We start from the raw sequence: 27,345 nt of genomic DNA on the forward strand, positions 1-27,345 counted from the left end.
TTCATTCTTAAAGATCATCTAAAGAGATCAGCTACTTCAAGATGAAGATTTTTTTTCTTTAGAGTCATATGTAACAGAACCTTCAAAAGCATGCATATTGCATATTACATGCTTTTATCATACAAGTCACTCATTCACAAAAGCTATGTTTCATAAAAGCATACGACATTTTCAAAAAGCACTTTTTTGAAATCTAATCATTGTACCTTCTTACAAACTTTTATGAAAAATGTATTTTGACAAGATATAATAGCTCATGATTTCAAAAGCATTAATTGTACCTTCTATCATGTATAATACAACTTGAAAAGTAATGATTTCAAGTATGTAAGGAAAAAGACAAACATAAAATCGGCTAGTTGAACTAAACAAAAAAAACTAATATTATTATAATATGTTTAGAAAAGACTTTAGTTACTTTATACAACTCAAGAAAGTCGACTTACTTAAAGTTATCATTCTTTCTGTAAAACATTAAATACCACCTCAAAAACTTTTTAGAAATGACTATCTTAACCCCACTCAAGAATGTCGATTTGCTTAAAGTCTTCATTCTCTCTGTAGACATTAAATAGCACATCATAAAGTATTTTTTAGATATGACAATTTACAAAATAAAGATCTCAAAGCATTTATTGTACTTACACCCATTTAAGTAAAGAAGTGACGATTTCTAAATAAAATACTAAAGTACTACAAATCATTAATTTGAATAAAGACAAAACTACATGATGGTTTACAATCCAACGTTCAATGTACTACAAATCATTTATTATGAAAATAGACTTTTTACATAAAATATATCATACCTAAAATACTACAATGAATAGTGTACCCCAAATACTACACTTATAGAAAAAAAACTTTTTCGAAAAATATATAAAGTTGTTTTTGAAAACGACTTGACATCTCACATCCCAAAAAGATAATCATTTCAAAAAGACAACGACTATTTTTTGAAGGCTATATAAACACAAACAAAATAGTTCTTCAAACAAGGACATGTGAGCTTACAACGAGAAAAATTCTTATTCGATATTTGAAAGAGAGCCTAGAAAAAGAAAGAGAAAAGAAAGAGAAAAAGTCAAGAATAACTTTTTGGTAAAGAACATCTTTTGAGTGAAAAGAACAGAACATTCTGAGAATCCTTCATTCGTGCATTCACATAATTTTGAAGGTTCTATAGGAAGTATTGTAATTTTCTGTTAATCACTGTATTCCTTCTTTGTTGAAAGAAGTAGACCTCTGTGAAAGAGGGTGTTGTCTTTCTTTATTGAGAGAAGAAGACCTCTGTGAAAGAGGGTGTTCCCCTTCTCTGTTGAGAGAAGAAGACCCCTGTGGAAGAGGGTGTTCTCCTTCTCTGTTGAGAGAAGAAGACCTCTGAGGAAGAGGGTATTGTACTATTTATTCGGTAACTCGGATGTTATAGTGAAAAGCTCAAATATTTTGCTTGGGGACTGGATGTAGGTCAGTGACTCGACCAAACCAGTATAAATCTTGTGTTTTATGTGTTGTGCCTTATTGCATTTATTTTTTAATTTATCGATCTATTTCATATTTCACTATTCACCTCCCCTCTAGTGGAATTTCAACTTGTTGAAGATGATGTTTACGCTTCGGAGCAACTTCTCATGCGGGTCAGGAGAAGCATGATTTTCACCTTCGCTATTCACTCTCATTTTCTTAGACTGGTCTTCATAAGCTGCAACAGATTGATGGTGAATTAACTGCACATTTTCAAGTAAGTCCCTTGACACTTTTCTCATGCATACATAGGCTTCTTCACTTTTTGAAGTCAAATCTACAACATGTATAAGTGACTTATATAGTTGTTGGTAACGGGAGGCTATGTGACACTTCTCATCAACATCAAATGAACTGGCATTATTTGTATCCAGCAGTTCAATCTTTGTTTGTCTTGTCCATCTTCGCATTAAATATGACTCAGATATTTCTTGTATCTTCTCTTGATTAAGTGTCTTTAATGCATGATGGCATAAAATACCTTTGAATTCATACATTTTGCACATGCATTCAACTATTTCGTTGTCAACATTGTACGTAACATGTGCTTCTTATCTTTTTTGATGCTCTTTGCCCTCCCATACAATATGGTATTTATGCATATTTTTGGTTTGCATACGTTCTTCTATGTTGTAATTCATGACCTGTATAACCTTCTTTTTAATTCATTCAAATACAGTTAGTGTATACAGATTTGCAGGTCGCGTCAATATTTTTATTCTCAAAGTTATAGGGCATGTGTTGAAGCATTTCACATCCTATTCAAGCTCATTCTTTCTAAGATTGTCTACAAATAATTCATATTGTTCCATGAAGTGAAACATTGTTAAACATGAATACAAGTTTTTCTTCAGTATGACATGAATAGATTTAGCTCTTTGTATACTTATCATATGTTCACAAAAGTATTGTCTTACATATGCCAATGCCCACTTCTCTTTATATGTATATAAATTTTGTAACCACACACAGTCTTCAAGGTTGTACATCTGGATCATTTTCTCTTAATCAGACATAAAGGTGACCTCATCTACGCTCTCAAGTACACACCTTGTAAACTTTTTATCAAGCCCTATCTTCTAATTAAATATGTGTCTTATGTTTTTTGCTGCATTTTAAAAGATATGCCACAAACATAAGCGATTATGTGCATCTGGCCATATATGAGACATTGCAGCCGCAATTGCATGATCATCATCTGTAATTACAGCTTCAGGGTGCTTCCCATTCATTGCCTGTGTAAATACTCTGAAGAACCACTCAAAGGTTTCCTTGGTCTGGTCATACAAAAAAGCACCACCTAATATGCAACTCTGTGAGTGATGGTTCACTCTGATAAACTGCACAAATGGCCACTGTTCAGTATTAACCTTTAATGTCATATAAAAAATAAGCACATCATTGAAGCATTCATAATCTACTCTTTACTTTAAATCTGCCCAAAACATATTCACATTACATCCATCTTCATCCAGTTGCATTGCACTAAAGAAACCAGGGTCATTGTTTGATTTCTTCTGTAAGTAATCAACCAAAGAACATATTTCTTCATTCTTCATGTTATCTGTCATCTTCCTTCTCAAGTGGTTTCTTAGATCCATAGGTGTGAATGGCATATTCTCGCGACCACCATTTATGTACGCGCATAAATTGTATGTCTTCCTTGGTGCAATGCCAACGCTATTAGCTATTTCAGCAATTGCAGCATGCACTTCAGTTACTTTACGATATGACCTTAACATAAGAGTCATAAATGAAGCTGCTAATTCATGGTTATGATCACTGATTAAAGTACAAACAACATATTTCCTATTCAGAAGTCTTCTTAACACCATTCTCATTGGACAACCACATCTTGAATCTGACTTACTCCTTATTGGATTTTCACTTGATTTCTTTCAACCTTCCTTAGAACAAACATGTCTTTCTCACCACGACACCCTGTACTTTTTTTAACCAAGAATACCTTCTAACAATGAAGCCAGGTTTTAAGGCATAATCATTGTAAAATTTGTATGCAGATTTCTCATTATTAAACTGCATTCCTTCTACAGGAACAGAGTCAAGTGTACTATCATGTATATTCTCAGTGCCTGCACTTTTAGCAAGTGTACTATCATGATCGTCTACCTCATTATCGAATTGCATTTCTTCTTGCTGGAACATTCAAGTCAATAGTGAATCCAATGTCTGCAGCCTTCTTATCATGTGTATCATTAGTGCACATGTTCACTTCTTCAAATACGTCATTAGTACAAATGTTCACTTCTCCATAACTTTCCAATGATTGAGATACATCTTCACTGCAACCAGATGATAAGCTCACTACTGTCATAAGCAATATATTAATTTGCGTTAACCAGTGCATACGTTTACTACAATTTATTCAAGATGCATATAACAATGGATACTGATTAGTTAAGCAAGCCAAAGAAACAATTGAATGAATCACAGTATAAAAGCAACAACGATTTATTATTTGCTTATACTATGCATCGAGTTGTAATTTATCATGCAAATAAAAGAAACAATTTATCATATATGTGTGTTGACGATACGGCAAATCCGCATAATAACTTACAAATCGATATACATATCGCATAATATATTACAAATTGATACGATAATTCAGCATAATAGCTTACAAATCGATATTAACAAATAAAACAATGTTTCGCAAATCGGTAGTATGTTACTACAACCGTAATTTGCATTACATTGCATATACTGAGTGAATTGATGATACCGGATGGGGTAGAGGCCCTTCCTTACATCTGTAACCAAGCATTCTTGTCAACAGGTCCCAGTGTCTTACAAATACCTTTAATTTTTCAACAGTCGAAAAGCCAACATCCACCTGCAATAACAAAACAACGGCTTAATGGCACTCACGATGACATACGTTCTTCAACAATAACATGATGACATGAAAAAATACTCACAATGCCTTAATGACACTTGTTTGAATGTTTGTACGTCATTGATTTTTTTATACTGCTTAACGAAAATGAAGAAGAAGCGAAGACTGTAAAAAGAGATGGCTGATAAATCTTCCTATGATGCTCACCCATGATCGAATCAGTCGATCGATTTATAGTTATCTCCACGAAGTAGGAATGAACCTTAGAATGTTTTATAACACAAGGCAAGAACGAGAAAGCGACAATGTGTTGTTACACAAGCTAAAAACCAAGGCGAAAACTTGAGCTCGTAAAAATATACAGAGCTATTTACCAAAATACATTTTTGTCAAACACATATATATCTTTTTTTATATGTTTTTCATCTTTTTTATATGTTATTTTATTATAAAATCATTAGAAGATGCGGAACGTTCAGTATGATTGGTCATTGGTGAATGATGATGATGATGATGATGGTGGTTGTTGTGGGGGTGCCAATAAAGGTAGGTCATTCATTTGGTGGGGTCTTCATTCTTCTACTTCCCTTGACTACACATTTCCAAGGACCACCGACCCCAACTAACTGAGTGCAGCTCTGAGTCCACCGTACCTCCACCACCCACAATCCATCCCCACCTTTTTTATTTCTGTACAAAGCACCATCTGTTCTGTTTATGTTATAGGGTTAGGGTTGGGATTTCCTCTTTCACCTTTGTGGTGGTGGTGCTGCTGCCAGAAGACAGTCTCCATTCCTTTTACAGGTTTACCCACACCCTCATTTTGTTCCGTCTCCACCAGTTTGTGGAAAAAATAGGGTTTTCTTGGTTGGTTTGGTTGAGAAATTGGGGATTCTGCTCACTTTCCCCTCCCTCCCTCTCTTCCCCTCCACCCCCATCTGTTTGGTTTTTTAGTGAAATGGTATTGCGGTTTTCTGCTTGAGAAGAGATTGGGTGGATCCTGATGGAACGAGGGCTTCAGCCTCCTTTGGTGTGTCCGATTTTACTGCTTCCTCTCTCATTTTATTGTTTCGTCTCCGTTCTCGTTGGTATTTCTTTCTCTGTCGTTTCTCGCTCATTTTTACGTCGGGTTTTTTTCTTTGGCGGGCGTTTTTTAAAAGATCGTGGTGTTAAATTTCGGATCTGTTGTCATTTTTTGCAATTTGCAATTGATTGTTGGATGTTTAACTGTTGATCTGGCTTGGTTGTTTAATTTCTATGGATTCTTAGATTGCTGAAAGAAAATATTGCTTCATCTGCATTTCCTTTTTGGGTTTCTCAGGGTGAATCTTTGATCAGAGGCTGTGTGAAAAAAAGAAACTTTTGGTTGCATGCATTAGTCATGAACTCTGCAACCAGGTATAGGGAAATCAGGTCTGATTGCTTTCTCCGGAAGCTTTAGATTGCATTTGGTTGCTGGAGACTGGGCACTCAGAAAATTTGTGGCCGTGGTAGCGTCTGTAATCATTCTATTTTTGTTACTGCATGAAGCATGAGTTTCTGCTTCCGGTGGAATCAGATCCTCTTTTTTTTTTAAATCTGGTCCATTAGCTCTATCCGTTTCAGGCCCTATGTCCTAAGCTGCTTTCCGTCTTCTTGCATGATCTCTTTAAAAAATCAGATTTAAAATTTTCACCTTCCTTTTAAATATCCTAGGGGCACTAGGGGATAATTGTGACCACTTGCTTGCCATCAACATGCTTAATTTGGTGGAATAAATTATGGTGGAGTTCTAGTCCTTATGGCTAGACTGGAATAGGAAAGGTTTTACATAACAGGTGGGGTTCTTCATTTCTCATGTTTTCTGGATTCATTCAGAGAAAAGTTTTCTGTTCAAAATTACTCTCTTCCTATGTAACGAAGTATTGTTAGTTCATATGTTGTACAATTCACTTTATTTTTATTGATAAAGCGTGTTTACTGCATTATGACAAAAGAGTACTCGGTTATATATTTGGTTAATCTTTGTTGTGTTGAGTCTGGCTCAAGACACAAGGGAGATATTGTTATGTTCTGGATGGAATATGTGAAGTGTTAGAAGTGGAGGATTGACATGCCTTCTTTCTTTGCTATTTGGAATTGTCTGTTCATGATATGTAGATTAAGCCGTTACAGTCTGGTCAGATTTAACAGAAAAGAGTACAAAATTTTGAAGCTTATAATTTGATCCCTGATGTTCTATTAGAGGAAATGTATTCTTATGGTGTCTGCCGTCGTGAGCTGTCAAAATATTATTGTTGTGTCTACACTAAGTTAGTCATGACTGCACTCTATATCTGAAGGTGCAGTTTTGTTATTGAGCTTAAATTCTTTGTCAAGGACAATGACACTCAACAACTTCTCTAGAAAAATACAAAAGAAAGGGCTTATGTAACATGTCTACGTGAAAATGCCAACATATCTGTGTCGATGCTGGCGCTTTCTGCTACACATATAGATATACCAAGTAATATATAGGGCACAGTATGTTTCAATAAATATTTCAGTTTTTCCTTGCATTCAGTCTTTATATTCTAATGAAGCTTTCTGTTTGCTGCATATATACATACATATATATACAGGGGCGTAGCTAGGATTCATGTGAGTGGGGGGCAAACAGGGGTGTAGCAAAAAAAAATTATTTGTGCGATAGTCGGGGGGTTCGGGGGCAGCGCCCCCAATTTTTTTTTTTTGAGATAAAATAAAAAATGGCTACAATTCTTAATAAAAATCTATTTCATATGGACAAATCAAACTATTTGCTGCAGTCAGGGCTGGGCTAGGACTGGGCTGGGCTTACAAAAATGGATAAAAATCTATTTCATATGGAATCAGGGCTGGGCTTTTACAAAAAAAAAATGTTAACTGTTTCGGGAGGCAGGACTGGGCTACAGCCCAGTCCTGCCCCCCCTAGCTACGCCTTTGTATATATATATATATATATATATATATATATATATATATATATGAGAGAGAGAGAGAGAGAGAGAGAGAGAGAGAGAGAGAGAGAGAGAGAGAGTACCTCCCAGACCATTTATGTCTTAGACCATTCCAGGCCTTTTTAGAAAACATAGTTGCATGTGTTTTTAGCTTAATCCTAACACTTAGATGTGATATCTATAGTTTATTTAACCGAAAACATGTATTAGATTAAGCATTTTTCCTGTTTAGATGTGTTTTTAGAGAAATAAAAAATCAATGTTTCATAATGCACCAAAACCTATGTCACACGGACTCTTCTAACAGGGCACCGCACCCGCGTCGCACCGCACCCAGGCGGGTGAGACACTTGGACACATCTTCCTTTGTGTTAGGTGAAGTCAACCACATCGAGGTTCATTTCTATCCATTTGAATTAATGCATTCGGATGTATAGGGACCGACACTCATTATGTCTAAAGGAGGATATTCATATTATATTGTCTTTATTAATGATTTTACTAGATGCACTTGGGTTTACTTTACTAAAAACAAATATGATATTTTTTTGTACTTTTAAAGAATTTTATATCCTTATTCAAAATCAATTTCCAAACAATATAGCAATTTTTAGATCTGATTCCGGAGGAAAATACGTGTCAAATGAATTTTAAGATTACCTTAAACAAAATAACATTATTCATTAAAGATCTTGTCCTAAAACTTCCCAACAAAATGGCCTTGCTGAAAGAAAATATAAGCATCTTATTGAAACAACAAGAACTCTTCTTATTTTTAAAAATGTTCCAAAGAACTTTTGGGCCGAAGCTGCTTCTTTCCTCAATGTATCTTCTAAATAGGATGTCATCCTCATCCTTAAAAAATGTTTTTCCCTTTTAAAAGTTATTCAAAATATCTCTAGATTTCAAAAGATTAAGATTTTTTTTTGTAAATGCTTTCTTTTTTTAAAGGACAAAAACTTTCACCAAAAGCTCTTGAATGTGCTTTTATTGGGTATGGTGAAAATCAAAAGGGATATAGGTGTCACGAGCTTACTTTTTTCAATAAGCCAGTGCGGCGCGACAGTCCTTCCTTATCGCCGCAAGCCTTTCTATCGCTCTGTCATGGGCATAGAATGATTCGGAAACCCGTGACGCGTCAAGCTGCCTAGCCTAACTGCCAAAGACCGCGTACCAACACGTTTTCATGTGCTGAATCATTTTTATTGGCCTTGCGCACCACCCCGTGCGCAGCTTCCTAACAGAAGCTGATCAAGCGCATTTTCAAATGCACATTCTATGTAGTCCATGCTGCTTAGTGCATAGCCGTCCTATACCAGCTATCACTTTCGAAAGAGGCACAAACTTTGACTTAGCCTTGCATGCCATGAAGCGTATTGCGGCTCCATGCGCACAACATAGCAAAACCTCACCACTGAAGGAACAAGACCTTGCGGCCCCCAATCCGAAAACCAGTTGATAATTGAACACCATAGCGAAGAGCACCACCCAGACTCATTCTTCGTCACCTAGGCATTCACTCGCCTAGCTCCGAGTCACCATACTCGGTTGGAACCATGGTTGCCAGTTGAGGAAGCGAGAGCGGGAAGCGGGAGTGGGAAGCGAAGCACTTTCAAAATTTTAAGAAGCGGGAAGCGTGAGACCACTTAGGAGCGAGTCGGGAATAGTCTCAAAAGCGACCTAGGAAGCGAACCAGAATTGACCTAGGAAGCGAGGGGGAAGCAAAAGAAATAAAAAAAAATAAATAAAAAAAAAATTAAAAAAAATTGGGGAAGCATGATGGGAAGCGCGCTTCCCATTAAAGGGAAACACGTTTCTCATTAAAGGAAAGCGCGCTTCGCATAAAAGGGAAGCACACTTTCCATATAAAAGTGGCGCTTCCCCCACACGCTTTGGAAGCACGACGTTTTGCGCTTGGGAAGCGCACTTTGGAGAAGCGCACTTTCCCTTTTACCTAAGCGCTTCTGATAACTCTGGTTGGAATCACCTAAGGTGATTCCTAAGGGAATTAGTCCTAACCCATACACACCTCCGTGCGTCCAACCGCGACGCGTGGGAAACTCTTGCAAGCTGAGAGGTCCTTAACCAAATCTCCAAAGGCAACATCCTCTGATCCGCTGACACAACTTAACCGAACAACGCTCTACGTCTGTGCCACCATACAACGATGCACTAACGACGATACCGATGCTTATCACATGCCATGCTACCACCGCATGTCACCGATCAAGAGAACGCATACCGCACATTCCTACACTCGATGCATTTTTCACTCAGTAGAGCTCTGCATTGCACATGCCCCATTCTGAAAGATCGGTCTGGGACATTCTCCCCCACTCAAAACCATTGTCGTCATCGACAATGCTGGTGCAGGTAAGAACATAGTCTTCACTGGTATGTCAGTTTTTTCTTGTACTTATCTTTGGTTTACTCTTTTTCTTCAGCCTACTCAACTTGTTCTGGTTTACATCTACCATCACTACAACCTTTAACACGCCAAGTCCCATACCTTTAACGCATCTTCGATTACTTAGACAATGGTCTTCTGCTTTATCAACATCGAGCATTCTTTGCTCGCGAGACCCCAGTGCAGTCTCAAACACAAATGGGTCATCCTCGCCCGCACGACAAACTTGTCGTGTTGATGCTCATGGTTGGGGTGCCTTCCAACCCCAACAAAGGTAATTCCAAGCCCTTCGTGGTCCTCGCAGAGAAAGACGACCACCAATTTATGCCGCAGGGATATCAACTCCCTTAAGCACCAACTCGCGGTTTTTCAATGGTTCAAACTAGTCATTCAAAGTGTCCTTCAAAGTGTCTTCCCGGGCACTCGTCCTCACAAGGGCATTTTGCCTCAATGCTGCACTCCCCTCTCGAAGCCAGCACACTGTACTCTCTCTCAGAGTCAGCAAAACGTTTTTGCAGGAATCAACGAGCCACGAACAACAACTTTTTTTACACACGCAATCCATTGAAGAATTTCCAACTCAACGGACCCAAACAACGAGCATTCTGCTCAACGTGGGCATTCCGCTAAGCCATAATCTTGGGAGAGTATCTAGAAGTTTAATTGAGTCTCCCATACCCAAAGGTGCAAATCCATCCAGCCGAATCCAACATGCATTCTCTATATGTACAAGGCAAACGTCACGCTCCACCTGTGAGCCTAACGCACAACTGGAAGAAATCCTTGGTTTATCTACGTTCCCTTAGCCAACTGAACAACAACGTTACACTTCTGTTTATCATCGACAAGATGTCCCATACCATGCTGCCAACATCTTGTTTATGTGATCAGCCAACCACACTTCAGCTGCTCAAAATTACCTAACCAAGATAAACCATCAGTGTCTTCTTTAGTGTCGCAAACAATGAATAACAAGGTCTCCGTGAATCTTTCTGCTCTGATACCAATTTGTCACAGGCTTACTTTTTTCAATAAGCTAGTGCGACGAGACGGTCCTTCCTTACCGCCGCAAGCCTTTCTATCGCTCTGTCATGGGCATAGAATGTTTCGCAAACCTGCGACGCGCCAAGCTGGTTAGTCGAATGGCCAAAGGTCGCATACCAACACGTTTCCATGTGTTGAATCATTTTCATTGGCGCTGTGCACCATTCCATGCGCAGCTACCTAGCGAAAGCTGATCAAGCGCATTTTCAAATGCGCATTCCATGTTGTCCATTCCAACGTGCATTTTCTACATGTACAAGGCAAACGTCACGCTCCACCTGTGAGCCTAACGCACAACTGGAAGGAATCCTTGGTTTATCTACGTTCCCTTAGCCAACTGAACAACAACCTTACACTTCTGTTTATCATCGACAAGATGTCCTATACCATCCTGCCAACATTTTGTTTCTGTGATCAGCCAACCACACTTCAACTGCTCAAAATTACCTAACCAAGATAAACCATCACTGTCCTCTTTAGTGTCGAAAACAATGAATAACAAGGTCTCCGTGAATCTTTTTGCTCTGATACCAATTTGTCACATGCTTACTTTTTTCAATAAGTCAGTGCGGCACGACGGTCCTTCCTTACCGTCGCAAGCCTTTTTATCGCTCTGTTATGGGCATAGAATATTTCGCAAACCTGCGACACGCCAAGCTGGCCAGTCTAACGGCCAAAGGCCGCGTATCAACACGTTTCCATGTGTTGAATCATTTTTTCATTGGCCCTGCGCACCACCCCGTGCGCAGCTACCTATCGAAAGCTGATCAAGCGTATTTCCAAATGCGCATTCCATGCCGCTTAGTGCATAGCTGTCCCATACCCTCTATCACTTCCAAAAGAGGCACAAACTTTGCCTTTGCCTTGCGTGCCATGAAGCGTATTGCGGCTCCATACGCACGACATAGCAAAACCTCACCACTGAAGGAACAAGACCCTGCGGCCCCCAGTCCGAAGACTAGTTGATAATTGAACACCATAGCGAAGAGCACCACTCAGACTCATTCGCCGGCACCTAGGCATTCACTCGCCTAGCTCCGAGTCACCATACTCGGTTGGAACCATGGTTGCCAGTTGAGGAAGCGATACGGGAAGCGGGGGGCGGGAAGTGAGACACTTTCAAGATTTTAAGAAGCGGGAAGCGCGGGACCACTTAGGAGCGAGTCGGGAATCGTCTCGGAAACGACCTGGGAAGCGAACCAGAATTGACCTAGGAAGCGAGTGGGAAACGAAAAAAATAAAAATAAAAAATATAAAAAATTGAAAAAAATTAGGGAAGCGTGATGGGAAGCGCGCTTTCCAATTAAGGGAAACACATTTTCCATTAAAGGAAAGCACGCTTCCCATAAAAGAGAAGCACACTTTCTATTTAAAAGTGGCGCTTCCCCACACGCTTCGGAAACACGACGTTTCGCGCTTGGGAAGCGCGCTTCCCCTTTTACCTAGGCACTTTCGATAACTCTGGTTGGAACCACCTAAGGTGATTCCTGAGGGAACCAGCCCTAACCCACGCGCACCCCCGTGCATCCAACCGCTACGCGTGGAAAACTCTTGCAAGCTGAGAGGTCTTTAACCAAATCTCCAAAGGCAACATCCTCTGATCTATTGACATAGCTTAACCGAACAACACTCTACGTCTGTGCCGCCATACAACGATGCACTAACGACGATACCGATGCTTATCACATGCCATGCTACCACCGCATGTCACCGATCAAGAGAACGCATACCGCACATTCCTACACTCGATGCATTTTTCACTCAGTAGAGCTCTGCATTGCACATGCCCCATTCTGAAAGATCGGTCTGGGACATTCTCCCCCACTCAAAACCATTGTCGTCATCGACAATGCTGGTGCAGGTAAGAACATAGTCTTCACTGGTATGTCAGTTTTTTCTTGTACTTATCTTTGGTTTACTCTTTTTCTTCAGCCTACTCAACTTGTTCTGGTTTACATCTACCATCACTACAACCTTTAACACGCCAAGTCCCATACCTTTAACGCATCTCCGATTACTTAGACAATGGTCTTCTGCTTTATCAACATCGAGCATTCTTTGCTCGCGAGACCCCAATGCAGTCTCAAACACAAACGGGTCATCCTCGCCCGCACGACAAACTTGTCAAGTTGATGCTCATGGTTGGGGTGCCTTCCAACCCCAACAAAGGTAATTCCAAGCCCTTCGTGGTCCTCGCAGAGAAAGACGACCACCAATGCGTGCCCCAGGGATATCAACTCCCTTAAGCACCAACTCGCGGTTTTTCAATGGTTCAAACTAGTCATTCAAAGTGTCCTTCAAAGTGTCTTCCCGGGCACTCGTCCTCACAAGGGCATTTTGCCTCAATGCTGCACTCCCCTCCCGAAGCCAGCACACTGTACTCTCTCTCAGAGTCAGCAAAACGTTTTTGCAGGAACCAACGAGCCACGAACAACAACTTTTTTTACACACGCAATTCATTGAAGATCTGTCAACTCAACGAATCAAAACAACGAGCATTCTGCTCAACGTGGGCATTCCGCTAACCCACATTCTTGGGAGAGTATCTAGAAGTTTAATTGAGTTTCCCATACCTAAAGGTGCAAATGCATCCAGCCGAATCCAACGTGCATTCTTTATATGTACAAGGCAAACGTCACGCTCCACCTGTGAGCCTAACACACAACTGGAAGGAATCCTTGGTCTATCTAAGTTCCCTTAGCCAACTGAACAACAACCTTACACTTCAGGTTATCATCGACAAGATGTCCCATACCATCCTGCCAACATCTTGTTTCTATGATTAACCAACCACACTTCAGCTGCTCAAAATTACGTAACCAAGATAAACCGTCAATGTCCTCTTTAGTGTTGCAAATAATGAATAACAAGGTCTTCGTGAATCTTTCTGCTCTGATACCAATTTGTCACGGGCTTACTTTTTTCAATAAACTAGTGTGGCAAGACGATCCTTCCTTACCGCCGCAAGCCTTTCTATCGCTCTGTCATGAGCATAGAATGTTTCGCAAACCTACGACGCGCTAAGCTGGCTAGTCTAATGGCCAAAGGCCGCGTACCAACACGTTTCCATGTGTTGAATCATTTTCATTGGCGCTGCGCACCATTCTGTGCGCAGCTACCTAGCGAAAGTTGATCAAGCACATTTTCAAATATGCATTCCATGTAGTCCATTCCAACGTGCATTCTCTACATATACAAGGCAAACGTCATGCTCCACTTGTGAGCCTAACGCACAACTGGAAGGAATTCTTGGTTTATCTACGTTCCCTTAGCCAACTGAACAACAACCTTAAACTTCTGTTTATCATCGACTAGATGTCCCATACCATCCTGCCGACATTTTGTTTCTGTGATCAGCCAACCACACTTCAACTGCTCAAAATTACCTAACCAAGATAAACCGTCACTGTTCTCTTAGTGTCATAAACAATGAATAACAAGGTCTCCGTGAATCTTTCTGCTCTGATACCAATTTGTCACAGGCTTTTTTTTTTTCAATAAGTCAGTGCGGCACCGCGGTCCTTTCTTACCGCCACAAGCCTTTCTATCGCTCTGTCATGGGCATAGAATATTTCGCAAACCTGCGACGCGCCAAGCTGGCTAGTCTAACGGCTAAAGGCCGCATACCAACACGTTTCCATGTGTTGAATCATTTTCATTGACCCTGCGCACCACCTCGTGCGCAACTACCTATCGAAAGTTGATCAAGCGCATTTCCAAATGTGCATTTCATGTAGTCCATGCCGCTTAGTGCATAGCCGTCCCATACCCTCTATCACTTCTGAAAGAGGCATAAACTTTGCCTTAGCCTTGCGTGCCATAAAACGTATTGCGGCTCCATGCGCATGACATAGCAAAACCTCGCCACTGAAGGAACAAGACCTTGCGGCCCCCAGTCCGAAGACTAGTTGATGATTGAAAACCATAGCAAAGAGCACCACCCAAACTCATTCGCCGGCGCCTAGGCATTTACTCGCGTAGCCCCGAGTCACCATATTTGGTTGAAACCACCTAAGGTGATTTCTGGGAGAATTAGCCTTAACCCACACGCATCCCGTGTGTCCAACCGCTACGCGTGGAAAACTCTTGCAAGCTGAGAGGTCCTTAACCAAATCTCCAAAGGCAACATCCTCTGATCCGCTGACACTGCTTAACCGAACAACGCTCCACGTCTTTGCCACCACACAACGATGTACTAACGACGATACCGATGTCTATCGCATGCCATGCTACCACCGCACATCACCAACCAACCGAACACATATTGCACGTTCCTACACTCGATACAATTTTCACTAAGTAGAGCTCCGTCTGTGCCCCATTCCGAAAGATCGGTCCGAGACAATAGGTGTTATGATGTTAAAAATAACAAACTTTATATTTTAAGAAATGTGACTTTTCTTGAAGAACAAAATGGATTTGAATCTCAAAAACCCAAGGAAGAGGCCATGCCTGAGGTCGTTACCTTGATTGCAAGCTATGTCACAGGGACTCAGTCAACTAGGTGCCGCACCTGCGTCGATGCGATGTGATGCAGGTGTGGCACCTGGTGCAGTCAACCTCAACACATCCAGGGTCATTTATGTCCAACTTTTGTACTTTATATATATATATATATATATATATATATGCCGCACCCCGCACCCAAGTTTTTTGAAAGTGCCGCACCCCCTCACCCACACCCGCATCCGCATCCGCACCCGCACCCGCACCCATGTGACATGAATCGCAAGGAGGAGGATGCCAAAGGTGTGCAGGGTAGCTGAACTGGAAGGTGTAGCTATTACACCTCCATTTTCAGGAGAACTAATGCTTATATATATATATATACACACACAAAAGAGGGTATCGTTGAACCCCTCTTTCGTCGAACCAAAATCGGATGCGAAAAAAAGACTTTTAGACTGCTGCTAAAAGTTTGGTCGGGAAAAATGGTCCTTAAAGACCATAATAATGCAAAAAAAATTTGCGCTGCTGATTGTGCACGTCCGACTGTGGTCGAACGAGATGGGTGTTTGACGATACACCCATCTCGAGAATGGGGATTGTGCTGCCCCCTTTTTCATTAGGTCACTGTTAGGACCTTCCAAAAATCATAGTTTTAGGTGTTTTATGCAAGATCTGAACCACTAGATGTGTTTATCATTGCTCATTTATTAAGAAGCAAACTTTGTTTCAAATTGATGATTTTGCTTAATAAAAAACAGGTTTTCTATTGAATAAACAATGATAAACACATCTAGTGGTTCAGATCTATACATGTACAACATACATATCATACATATGACTCAACGCTCTCCCTCAAGCTTGAGATGATGTAAACACAATCATTCCAAGCTTGGAGATGAATGCGTGAAATGCTTTAAAAGCTATGTAGTCAAAAGCGCTAGGCGGTGCCTAGTCGGTAGACCCCTAAAAAGACTAGTCGAAGACTAGGCAGGACTAGTCGGTACCCTAATTAAAATGAAAAAATACACAAAATATACATAAAAATATGTTTAATTCTTTTATTAATAAGATGTTTTCATTACACAAGTACAAAATTACACATGCTTTTACAAAATATATTAATATACATTACCAAAATATACTTATATTTTTGTACACACAAATATATATATATATATATATATATATATATATATATATATATATATTCAATTATTCATAACATATTTAGTATAATCAACAAAATATGCTTTCAACCTTTCACATAAGCACAATAACACACCTTAGTTGTCAAAGGCGCTAGGCGAAGGCTAGGCGGTGAGCCCCTAAAAAGACTAGGCTAGGTGTAGGCGGCCTAGGCAGTACCCCCAAACAAAAAAAAACAAAAAAAACATACAAAATATGTAAACAAACTACTAAAATTAATAACAAACATGTATACAACATAAAATTAATCAACAATAAGCAGAAGATAAATAATATGTTATAGAACACTGTAAAGCAATTATATTACATAAAAACAGTCAAATAGATAACTCATATGCTTAGAGATTGTATATGAATTAAGTACACAAAAATATATATATATATATATATATAAAATTATATATACAATTATATATAATTATATATACAGTTATATATATATATAATATAAACACAAAATATTATAAATTTATAATATATGTTTATGACATGTTAATATATAATTATATACAATTACACAATATATATATATATATATATATATATATATATATATATATATATATATATATGTGTGTGTGTGTGTGTGTGTGTGTGTGTGTGTGTGTGTGTGTGTGCAACTGCGCATCAGACCGAGAGACTCGCCTAGGCGGTGCCTAGCCTTCGCCTTTGACAACTAAGCGGAGGGGTGAAAGGAGGAAGAAGAAAAAAAATTAGGTAAAAAATAAAAATAAAGAAGAAATTGAGAGAATAAAAAAAGAAAGCTTTTGGGCAGGAGGAAGAAGAGAAAGAAAAAAAGAAAGAAAAGAGACAAAAAAATTAAAAAAAACATGACAATTATGTCCTTGCAGTTTAGGCATAGACAACCTAGGTAAAAAAGCAGGGCCCTATTGCCTAGACTCATAAACCTAGGCGGTGGCCCTATGCCTAACCAGCTTAGCCGCAACTTTTGACAAATAAGTAACACACACATATATAAATAGCATATTACATAATTCATAATACTAAACATTCTTTCAGGCTTTTATATAAATATTCATCAGAAACAAAGTAACACACACATGTAAAAAACATAATCAATTAAAATTAACTGTGCATGCTTCCAATGTTTCACAGAAAAAATCCCAAAAGAAAAGTAGAACACACACACATATATATAAATATAATAACTAAGCATGATTTCACAGAACAATCACACAAACACACACACATATATAATTATATATACAAAAAAATAACAAAATATATATAAGAATAATAAATGACTAACTGCTCTCGTGCCTAGGTAGAAGTAACTTAGTCACTGACTAGGTGCCTTAGTCAGTACTTAGTCAGCAAAATTGGTACCTTTTAAGGTACCCACCTAGGAATTGCAAAGCCTAGACAGACTAGTCGGTGTCTAGCTGTGGCTTTTGACAACATAGTTTAAAGGGCAAACTCTTGGTGAAGCAATTTATAATATGTTGAGCCGTTCCAACATATATAAAAAAGATAACACCTTCTTGATAAGCTCTCCAAGTGAAGTGACAATCAATTTCAATATGCTGGTTCCTTTCATGGAATTAAGGATTTTTGGCTATCTGAATTGCACTTTGATTGTCACAGTGAAGCGGGGTTCTCTTATGAACTCTAACCCCTATATCCTCATGTAGGCATCTCAACTATATCACCTCAGCAGTAACTTCAGCCATAGCCCTATACTCGGCCTTTGCAATGGAAAGAACAAGTCTTTGTTGCTTTTTGCTTTTCCATGATATCAAGGAGTCTCCAAGGACACATAAACCCATAGTGGAATGTGAAAAGAGTCTCACAAATAATCAAGTTTACAAATAACTTGATAAAACATTCACAACATAGGCTATAACAAAATATCACTTCAAGTGCTATGTGGCACAAATGTAAACAAAATGCATCAAATGCACTTATATTTTGCATTGACTTGAGGGTGAAAACCCTCTTTGTTATATATATTACAATGGGCTGTATTGCCCTTATTTATAGCCACCATACAAGGTTGAAGAGTCGTTGGGCTGTTCCCAACGGCTCTAATTAGAGCCGTTGGAAACAACCCAATGTCTCTTACTTACTGTGTCAGCAGGTACAACAGTCAATTAATGACTGTTGTACAGAAAAGACAAAAAGACTAACAGTCAGCAGGTACAACAGTCAATTAATGACTGTTGTACAGAAAGGGCTGTACAGAAAAGACAAAAAAGACTAAAAACTATAAAAATAAAAAATTACAGAAATAAATAAAAGACAAATTACAAGTATATTACATATATGTATTATTTTTCTAACAGAATGACGATCTTGAGCGACGACTCTAAAATCTGTATCACAGTAGGCCCTCAACTCAAGCTCTGATGAAGAACAATGCATGACTCATAGTGTAGTTAATATATATGATGGTATGCAACACTGTTACAAGATAAGTTGATCTAGGAGTGCTCATAAATTGACTCACCACATAGACTGCAAAGGTGATGTTAGGTCTGAATATAGTCATGTAGATCAAACTCCCAACCAACCGTCAATACATGGTAGGATCCTTAAGAAACTCACCATCCAAATGCTTCAATTTACAATTTGCCTCCATGGGAGCATCCACCTGCTTTTTATCTTCACCCAATCTAGCTTTATTGATTAAGTCAGTTGCATACTTATGTTGAGTTAATAGATATCCTCTCTCAAAATAGGCTATTTCTAGCCCACAAAATTATTTCAGCCTTCCCAACTCTCTCATTTCAAAGCATTCTACAAGCTTGACCTTAATCTTTTCAATCAACTCATTATCCTCTCCAGCAATAATCATGTCATTTACTTATACCAAGAGCAAGCATTGCCCTTTGCTAGATAAGGTTACGAACAATGCAGGAGCCTGTCTTTAACTGCAGAACTAAACTTGTCAAACCAAGAACGGGTGCTTGCTTCAAGCCGTATTGAGCCCTTCTCAGCCTGCACACTCTACCCTTATTATCAGTAACACCTTGTGGTAGTTCTATGAAGACCTCTTCCACTAGGTCCTATTCAAAAATACATTTTTAACATCCAGCTGTCACAAATCCCATCTTCTAACTTGATGCCACAACCAAAAGAGTCCTAATAGTGGTCATGTGGGCTATTGGAGCAAGCGTCCATGCAAAGTTTATCCCATATTACTAATTATACCCTTTGGTCACTAGACAAACTTTATATCTTTACAATTGTTTTGTTTGCTCTTCTTAATTTTATATACCCATTTGCATCCGACAGCATTCCTTCCTTTTGACAGCTTGACTAACTCCCATGCCTTCATCCTCTCTAATTCACTAAGCTCGTCACTCATAGCGTGTTGCCATTTAGATTGCATGTCAACCTCGACATAGAATTTAGGCTCATGATATGAATAAATCAAGGTTAGGAAAGCTTAGTGAGTAGTTGAAAATAAATCATATGATACAAAACGAGTAGGAAGAATGGAAGGATGAGAACTCCTATGTGCCTAAAGTGGAGGAGAGTCCACTACTTGCGAATCTAGATCAACTTGAGGAATACTGGGTCTAGGCTTGGAAAGATCCTCCTCCAAATGATCAAACTTTTCAAGCAACGACTGACTAGGCACTCGTAAGGTACCATTTGGATCAAGGTTGTAAGTATTGTATCGCAACCCGTATGGTCAAGCTCAAAATAATATACGTATCGTAAAAAATCAGAAATTTTGAAAAAAAATAAAAAAATAAAAAATCTGAAAAAATAGTAAAAATTCTAAAAATCATAAGACACAAAACAATGATGAAATGCACAAAATGCAACCATAAAATCACATATGAAGCACTTATAGGTTTTTTTTACTCGAGTGCCCCATTGCCATGCGGGATCATTTGATGCCATCTTCCCTAAAGAAAACTCAATAAGAAATAAAGAATAGGTTTTTTTTACTTTAATCCACTTAGGTAAAAAATTGGTGGAAATGCACTATTGATGAAATAACAAAAGCCCTCTCCCTTGTGCACAGATCGCCCCCAAAATCGCTCTCATTGACTGCTGGGGTGTGTCACCTATCTAATGGCCTCTACACAAATGAGGGAGTCGGCCCTCAAGAGGTGTTTAAAATCCAAAAATGCAAAATTACTTTTCGGCCCTTTTTAAAGTGCACCGACATTGTATCGTACGATACAGACCTGTATCGTACGATACATATATAATACGCATTTGTATCACGATACAAGTGTGTATCTTATTGTTTTTCTAAAAGGTAGCGTTACGTACGATATCGACAACATTGGTTTGGATGACACTTAAAACCAGGTTGAAAACTGGTTTTGGGCATTAACCAGGTTTTCAAACAATTTGGGTTGTTTGGATGCCACAAAACCAAACTGGGTTTTCTTTGAACACCCAATTTGTGACAAACCTCCCCACCCCCTTTTTTTTATTTACCAAACTTAATTTATCTCCGGGGGGGGGGGGGTATGGTTGCCCTCTCACCACCATCACCCACCACCCCTCGCCTTGGTTCTTGACACACTCAACCACTGTTCGATCACTTTCCGGCTGGGCCGTGGTAAAAACCTAGTCGGGAGGTACCATTCAAGCCTTTTTTCGGCCATCAAATGGTTGGAACACGACCAACATTTTTTTTAATCCAGCTTTGTCCGACCATTTTCTGGCTGGTGAGTTTTTTTTTTTCTATTTTTAAGTCATCCGACCATTTTCTGGCTGTAGCCGAAAAATGGCCAGGATGGTGTTGTCCATGCAAGGGAGTCGGCCCTCGAGTATGTTTATATATAAATAGCCTTCACTTTTTTAAAGACATTCTTCAAATGTTTCAACTCTCCTATATCTTCCAGCATCAAATCCATATACTATGCAACACGAGTCCAAAACAAGTGTTTTCTGTTGTCCATCAACATTTTACCGACTTTCACATAATTGGATGCATTATCAGTAAGGAGCTAACACAAGGCAACTCTATGTGCTTGTTTTGTTGTTGTCTCTGTAAACATATCTATTTCCAACTGTCATACTTTGTGGCTCTCTTTAAGTCCACAACTTGATAAGTACTATCATGATCACGAGTGCATTTGATATTTCAGATATGGATATAAAGAGCACCTTAAAACAGGCATCAATTTGGCTAGCATGCATCAATGCAATTTTAGCTTTTTTAACATCATATAATCAGCATTCAACATCTATAGAGGCAAATTCTAGTGCATGTTTGTTGATATCAGATATTTGCATAATACAAAATCAAACTCTCATCATATAAATTTCAAAGGCAATAAGAAATTTATAAAGGGAATATCTAGTCAGAAGTTGGGCAGAAGTAGCCCTGTAGAATATGCAGCAAAGTTAGATCCATAAGCTTTAAAGATGGTCTTTAGTCAAAAATGTTACCAGAGCTGGGTGAAAGCAAGCTTCACTTGCTATTTTGAGTGATGCTTCACTATGTTATCTAAATATTAGAAAAGTTGCCCCTACATGGTGGCAGAAAAACAATTTTATTTGAGCTTTTTCATGAGTACCTGATTATTTTCAACTTGCTGATGGTTGCTCGACTCTGCTCCTTCAAGGTAAATGGCTCACTCATTTCAGCACTTACGGAAAGGTGGAATCCGTGCACTCACACGTTATGGCTTCCGATGGGGGAGCTCACAATTACTTTTGACAAGTGCATTACTATCTTGGGGCTCACTTCTCCACCTTGCGGTGAGACACTCCAAAACCAGTTTTTTTTAGTTGTCCTCCTTATGATGAGTGGACAGCTATGGAGCACAGTGGCCGCACATGGTGTTAAATTGTATCTCATATATATATATATATATATATATATATATATATATATATATATATATATATATATATATATATATATATATATATATAGAGAGAGAGAGAGAGAGAGAGAGAGAGAGAGAGAGAGAGAGAGAGAGAGAGAGAGAGACATATATTTCACATATATATATATATATATATATATATATATATATATATATATATATATATATATTCTTTTGTAAATACCCACTACGGGTAAAATGGTCATTTCACTCTTTCACGCATATTTGAATATGCCTTTTTTTTTCTTCCTTTTCCTTTTTCTTTTTTCTTTTGTTTGTTTTAAGGTTGGAGGGGCCCACCATATAGGTGTTGGACCCTCCAACAGTCACAAATGTGACCGTTGGAGGGGCTCCAACGACTTTATGGAGCCCCTCCTTGGATTCATTTTTGCCTATAAATAATGGGGTCTTTCCCCTTGTAATTTAATCCTTTTGTAAGGGGTTCTCTCATTCATCAATAAAGAGATTTATTATTTTTTCATGCCTTTGTGCATGTATGCTCCTTTGTGAGTGTTTTTATCTTGCCTTTGTGCATATATTGATCCATTGTGAATCTAGTGCTTTTGTGCACATAGCTCTAGTGTTGAAGGTATTTTTACATGGTATCAGAGCTTGGTCTCTTGAAGAAGAGCTCGAGTATTACGCTATCTTGGTGATCGTTTTGAAGAGCGTGCCCATCTCTCCTCAATCTTTTGGCACAAAAAGCTCTTGCAAATCATTTCAAGAAAGGCACAATACATCAAGTAAGCTCAAAGAAGACCCGTTGTGGTAAGATTTAATTTCTTGAAGACTCTTTCTTTCTCATATAAGGCATTTCCATGGGGGAAAAGGATTCTCATTTTTTCTTAGATTTAAACTCAATGGATCCAATTATCACATTTGGGCCGACAATATGAAAGCCCATATTAAGGGAAAAGGCCTTTGGAGCTATGTCAAAGGCACTATTCCCGAACCCGAACCAAAAATCACCATTATTGAAAAAGGTGAAATTAAGGTTCTTGATGGGGAAGAAAGAGAGAAGGCCTTTGAAGAATATAATAAGAAGTATGAAGGATGGGAGATGAAAAATTATAAAATTTTCTTATGGATCTCTTCGGTTGAGACTAGGATCAATGCAAATGTTTTGAAGTTCAAAAAAGCGTCTCAAGTATGGGAATATCTTGAGAGAATGTATACATCAAGAGATTTGTCCCACAAATATTATCTTTAAAAAAGGGCTTTGACCCTTCAACAAGGCGAATTATCTATTAGAGAATATTTTGCCGAATTGTCTTCTATTTGGGATGAGCTTGCAATGCTTGAACCAAAGTAGAGTCGAGAAGCCATTGAGCTTCGACACAAATAATTGGAAGATGATCGATTCTTTAACTTCTTGAATGGGCTTAGACCCGAATTCGAACAAATAAGATCCTCTCTTCTATCTTCCTTTACTTCTCCACCACTTGAAGATGTCCTTACTAAGTTAAGTGGAGAAGAAACTCGTATGAGAATGAGTAAAACCATTCCGAGTGTTCTTGCTACACCTTCAAACAAAGATGAAGATGAAGGAGTCTATACTGTTTTTAGACTGGGAAACAACTTGAAAACATACAAACCTCCTCATTTTAAAAATCAAAATCAAGGAGCAAGAGAAAATGGTGGTCAAAATGGAAGGTACCAAGGAAGAAATTATAGCAAAATTATATGTCACTTTTCTAAAGAATCGGGACATGTTAAACCGGTGTGTCCAAAATGGAAGAAGATGGTAGCAATGTCCACAACATTTCAACCACATAAAGAGGATGGCCCATCTACTTCTACTAATGGAGCTTTATCCCTAAGCCAAATTATGGAAGCTCTTCAACCTCTTCTCAAGGGATCCATTTTCGGCGCTGCCATGTCAACTTTCTCTTCTCCCGTTTAGACTTCTTGGCTTTTAGATTCAGGTGCCTCCTTTCATATGACTCCAAATATTTTTTCTCTTTCTGAATATAAAAAAAATTCATCCCATTCTTTTGTTTCAATTGCAGATTGAGCTTATTTTGAAATTAAAGGGATTGAAAATTTTGAAAAACAAGGCTTTTCTATTTTCAAAATTATATTTGTACCAAAATTAAATTTAAATTTGTTTTCAGTCTCTCAACTCTCGGACCATGGATGTGATATTAATTTTTCATCTAATAAATGTTGGATACAGGATCGTCGGTCCGGGAAGTTGATTGGGGAAGGCTCTAGGAACAGAGAATTATACTATATAGAATTTCTTGAAATTACAAAGAACTCTTTTTGTAACGTTGCCCAACATAAAGATATAAATGTTTGGCACAAGTGACTTTGACATCCCAATGTCATCAATCTTTCTTATTTATATTTTGTTAAAGATCTTTGTAAAAATGACTTTACTTATAATGATTGTATTCTTGAAAAAACGAGAAGCTTGCCTTTTAAACTAAGATCTATGTTTTCAACAAAACCATTTGAACTTGTTCATTCGGATGTATGGGGACCGGCATATGTTATATCAAAATGAGGGTTTGCATATTATGTTATATTTGTTGATGATTACTCTAGATATTGTTGGATTTACTTTCTTAAACATAAGCATGAGTTTTTTGCATTATTTAAGGCATATCACATAATGATTAAGAGTCAATTCAATGAAAATTTAAAGATTCTTAGAAGCGATTCCGGAGGTGAGTATCTCTCTAATGAATTCAAAAGTTATCTTGAAAATTACGGAATTGTTCATCAAAAGTTTTGTCCTAAAAATCTCAACAAAATGGTTTAGCCGAAAGAAAACATCGGCACATTGTTAAAACTACTAGAACCTTATCTCAAAACATCCCAAAAAGATTTTGGGCCGAGGCGGCTCTTGCACCAGTTTATCTTATAAATCGTATTCCATCCAAAAACTTAAATAAATTTTTTTTTTTGAAATTTTATATAAAAAAGAACCCGACTACAATAGGTTGAAAGTTTTTGGATGTAAATGTTTTGTCCTTACGGATAAAAACGACAAACTCTCACCAAAAGTCATTCCTTGTGCTTTTCTTGGTTATTTCGAAACTCAAAAAGGGTTTAGATGCTATGATGTTAAAAATGATAAATTATATGTTTCTAAGAATATAACTTTTTTGGAAAATGTTAGTGGTTTTGAGAAATGTGAACCTCACGAAGAAAATGTAGATTATTCTTTCTTATTCGACTTGTTGTCTAGAAATGATGATATTTTTAGTGATGATGAAATCACATATAATGATCTTAGTGATAATGAAGTAGAAGAAAATAACAACTCTTCTTATCAATCTACCAATGATCATGTTGAATAAAGAGTATCTTGTGATCCTATCACTTGTACACATAGAGATAAAAGCATTTTTAGAAGTGCAATTGAAAAATATAGTGAACCTAGTGAATCTACCTCTTCGTATGATGTAAATCCTCGAAGAACCGAAAGGACTAGAAGAATTCCTTCTAGGTTTATATCCTATGATTCCTTCTCACCCAAATATAGAGCTCGTTTTAGCGCCATTCACTCGTATATAAAACCTAAAAGCTTTGAAGAAGCCAAGAAGATTGTCGAATGGAGAGAAACCATGGATAATGAACTTAGAGCTCTTAGGAAAGCTAAAACATGAGAATTTCAAGAACTTTCTAATGGTAAGAAAACTATAGGGTATAGATGGGTGTTCAAGGTCAAGACCAAGAGTAATGGGTCTATCGAAAGGTATGAAGTTTGTCTAGTTGCCAAAGGGTATAGTCAAGAATATGAAATAGATTATGATGAAACCTTTGCCCCCATTTTATATATGGTTACCGTTAGATGTCTTATTACCATTGCCTTAATTAAAAAATAGAATATTTATCAAATAGATGTCAAAAATACCTTTTTGAATGGTGATCTTAACGAAGAAGTCTATATGGATGCTCCTCCAGGTATGGAGATTCCTAAAGGGAAAGTATTTCGCGTACAAAAAGCTCTTTATGGTTTGAAACACGCCCCCAAGGCTTGGTATGATAGATTTAATAATGTAATGCTAGAAAATGTTTTTTCGTCATGTTTCATTGAGAGAGCCTTGTTTGTCAGGAAATCTAATGCAGGGATAATGATTTTATTGTTGTATGTTGATAATATGCTAATAATAGGTGATGATACTAAGAGAATTAAGAGCATAAAATCTATATTAAAAGATAAATTTAAAATGTCTGACTTGGATTCTTAATGTATTTTTTAGGCATTGAAGTTGTCTATTCTCATAGAGGTTATTTTTTTATCTCAAACTAAACTTGCATTTGAGATTATTGACAAGTTAGGAATTATAGATGATAAAATTTGTGAAACTCCTGAGGTAGTAGGAAAAAAGATGAAAATCGATGATGGGATTTTTCTAAAAGATCCCACTCCTTACAAGCAACTTGTTGGATCTCTAATGTATCTTAGTATCATTAGACCTGACATTTCACATGCTGTTCATATTGCAAGCCAATTCCATGCACTTACATCAGTTCATATGAGTGCAATTCTCTGGATCATCAGATATATAAATGGATCTTTGAATAAGAGAGTATTTCTACTTCTGAATTAAATTTAATAGCTTATACTGACTTTGATTAGGGAGATGATCCAAATAACCGTCACTTCACCACTGGTTTTTGTGTGTTTTTAGGAGAATCATTAATTTCTTAGATATGCAAGAAGCAACAAAAGATGTCTCTATCATCTACTGAAGCTGAATACCGAGCCATGACAATGACTACTATGGAGATTGTCTGGATTTGCCAACTACTCGAAGCCATGAGAATTCATGTTAAAGGGCTACAATCTATATTGCAAAAAATCACACATTTCATAAGCGCACAAAGCATATTGAGATGGATTGCCACTATGTTAGAGAAGAATATCTGAAGAGAGTTATAAATCTTTCTTATGTAACGTCAGAATATCAACTGACGGACTTCTTCACCAAGGCGCTCTGTTCTCCTAGATTCAACTTTCTCCTTGGCAAACTTTCGGTCATTGTGTCCTAAGTTTGAGGGGCAGTGTTAAATTGTATCTTATATATATATATATCCTTTTGTAAATACTCATTAGGG

The 27,345-nt window shown here is 37.9% G+C and overlaps 1 protein-coding gene across 4 annotated transcripts in view; it reads left to right on the plus strand.

The window, feature by feature from the left end:
* Positions 1-5,077: 5,077 nt before the first annotated feature.
* The window catches only part of LOC149829447 (F-box/kelch-repeat protein At1g55270-like), a 34,846-nt gene continuing 12,578 nt past the window's right edge, over positions 5,078-27,345 (plus strand). Inside the window, exons 1-2 of one of the 4 annotated variants that reach the window (XM_090015535.1) lie at positions 5,152-5,188; positions 5,339-5,414. In XM_090015535.1, the coding sequence (XP_089871661.1) occupies positions 5,388-5,414 (27 nt within the window). In that variant the 5' untranslated portion in view covers positions 5,152-5,188; positions 5,339-5,387. Of the gene's footprint in view, positions 5,473-27,345 lie in introns of all 4 variants that reach the window. The other 3 variants (XM_090015536.1, XM_090015538.1, XM_090015537.1) reach the window with 3 other exon arrangements.

The sequence above is a fragment of the Nuphar pumila genome, chromosome 8 (assembly GCF_984573655.1).
Source record: "Nuphar pumila chromosome 8, dmNupPumi1.hap1.1, whole genome shotgun sequence".
NCBI lineage: Eukaryota > Viridiplantae > Streptophyta > Magnoliopsida > Nymphaeales > Nymphaeaceae > Nuphar > Nuphar pumila.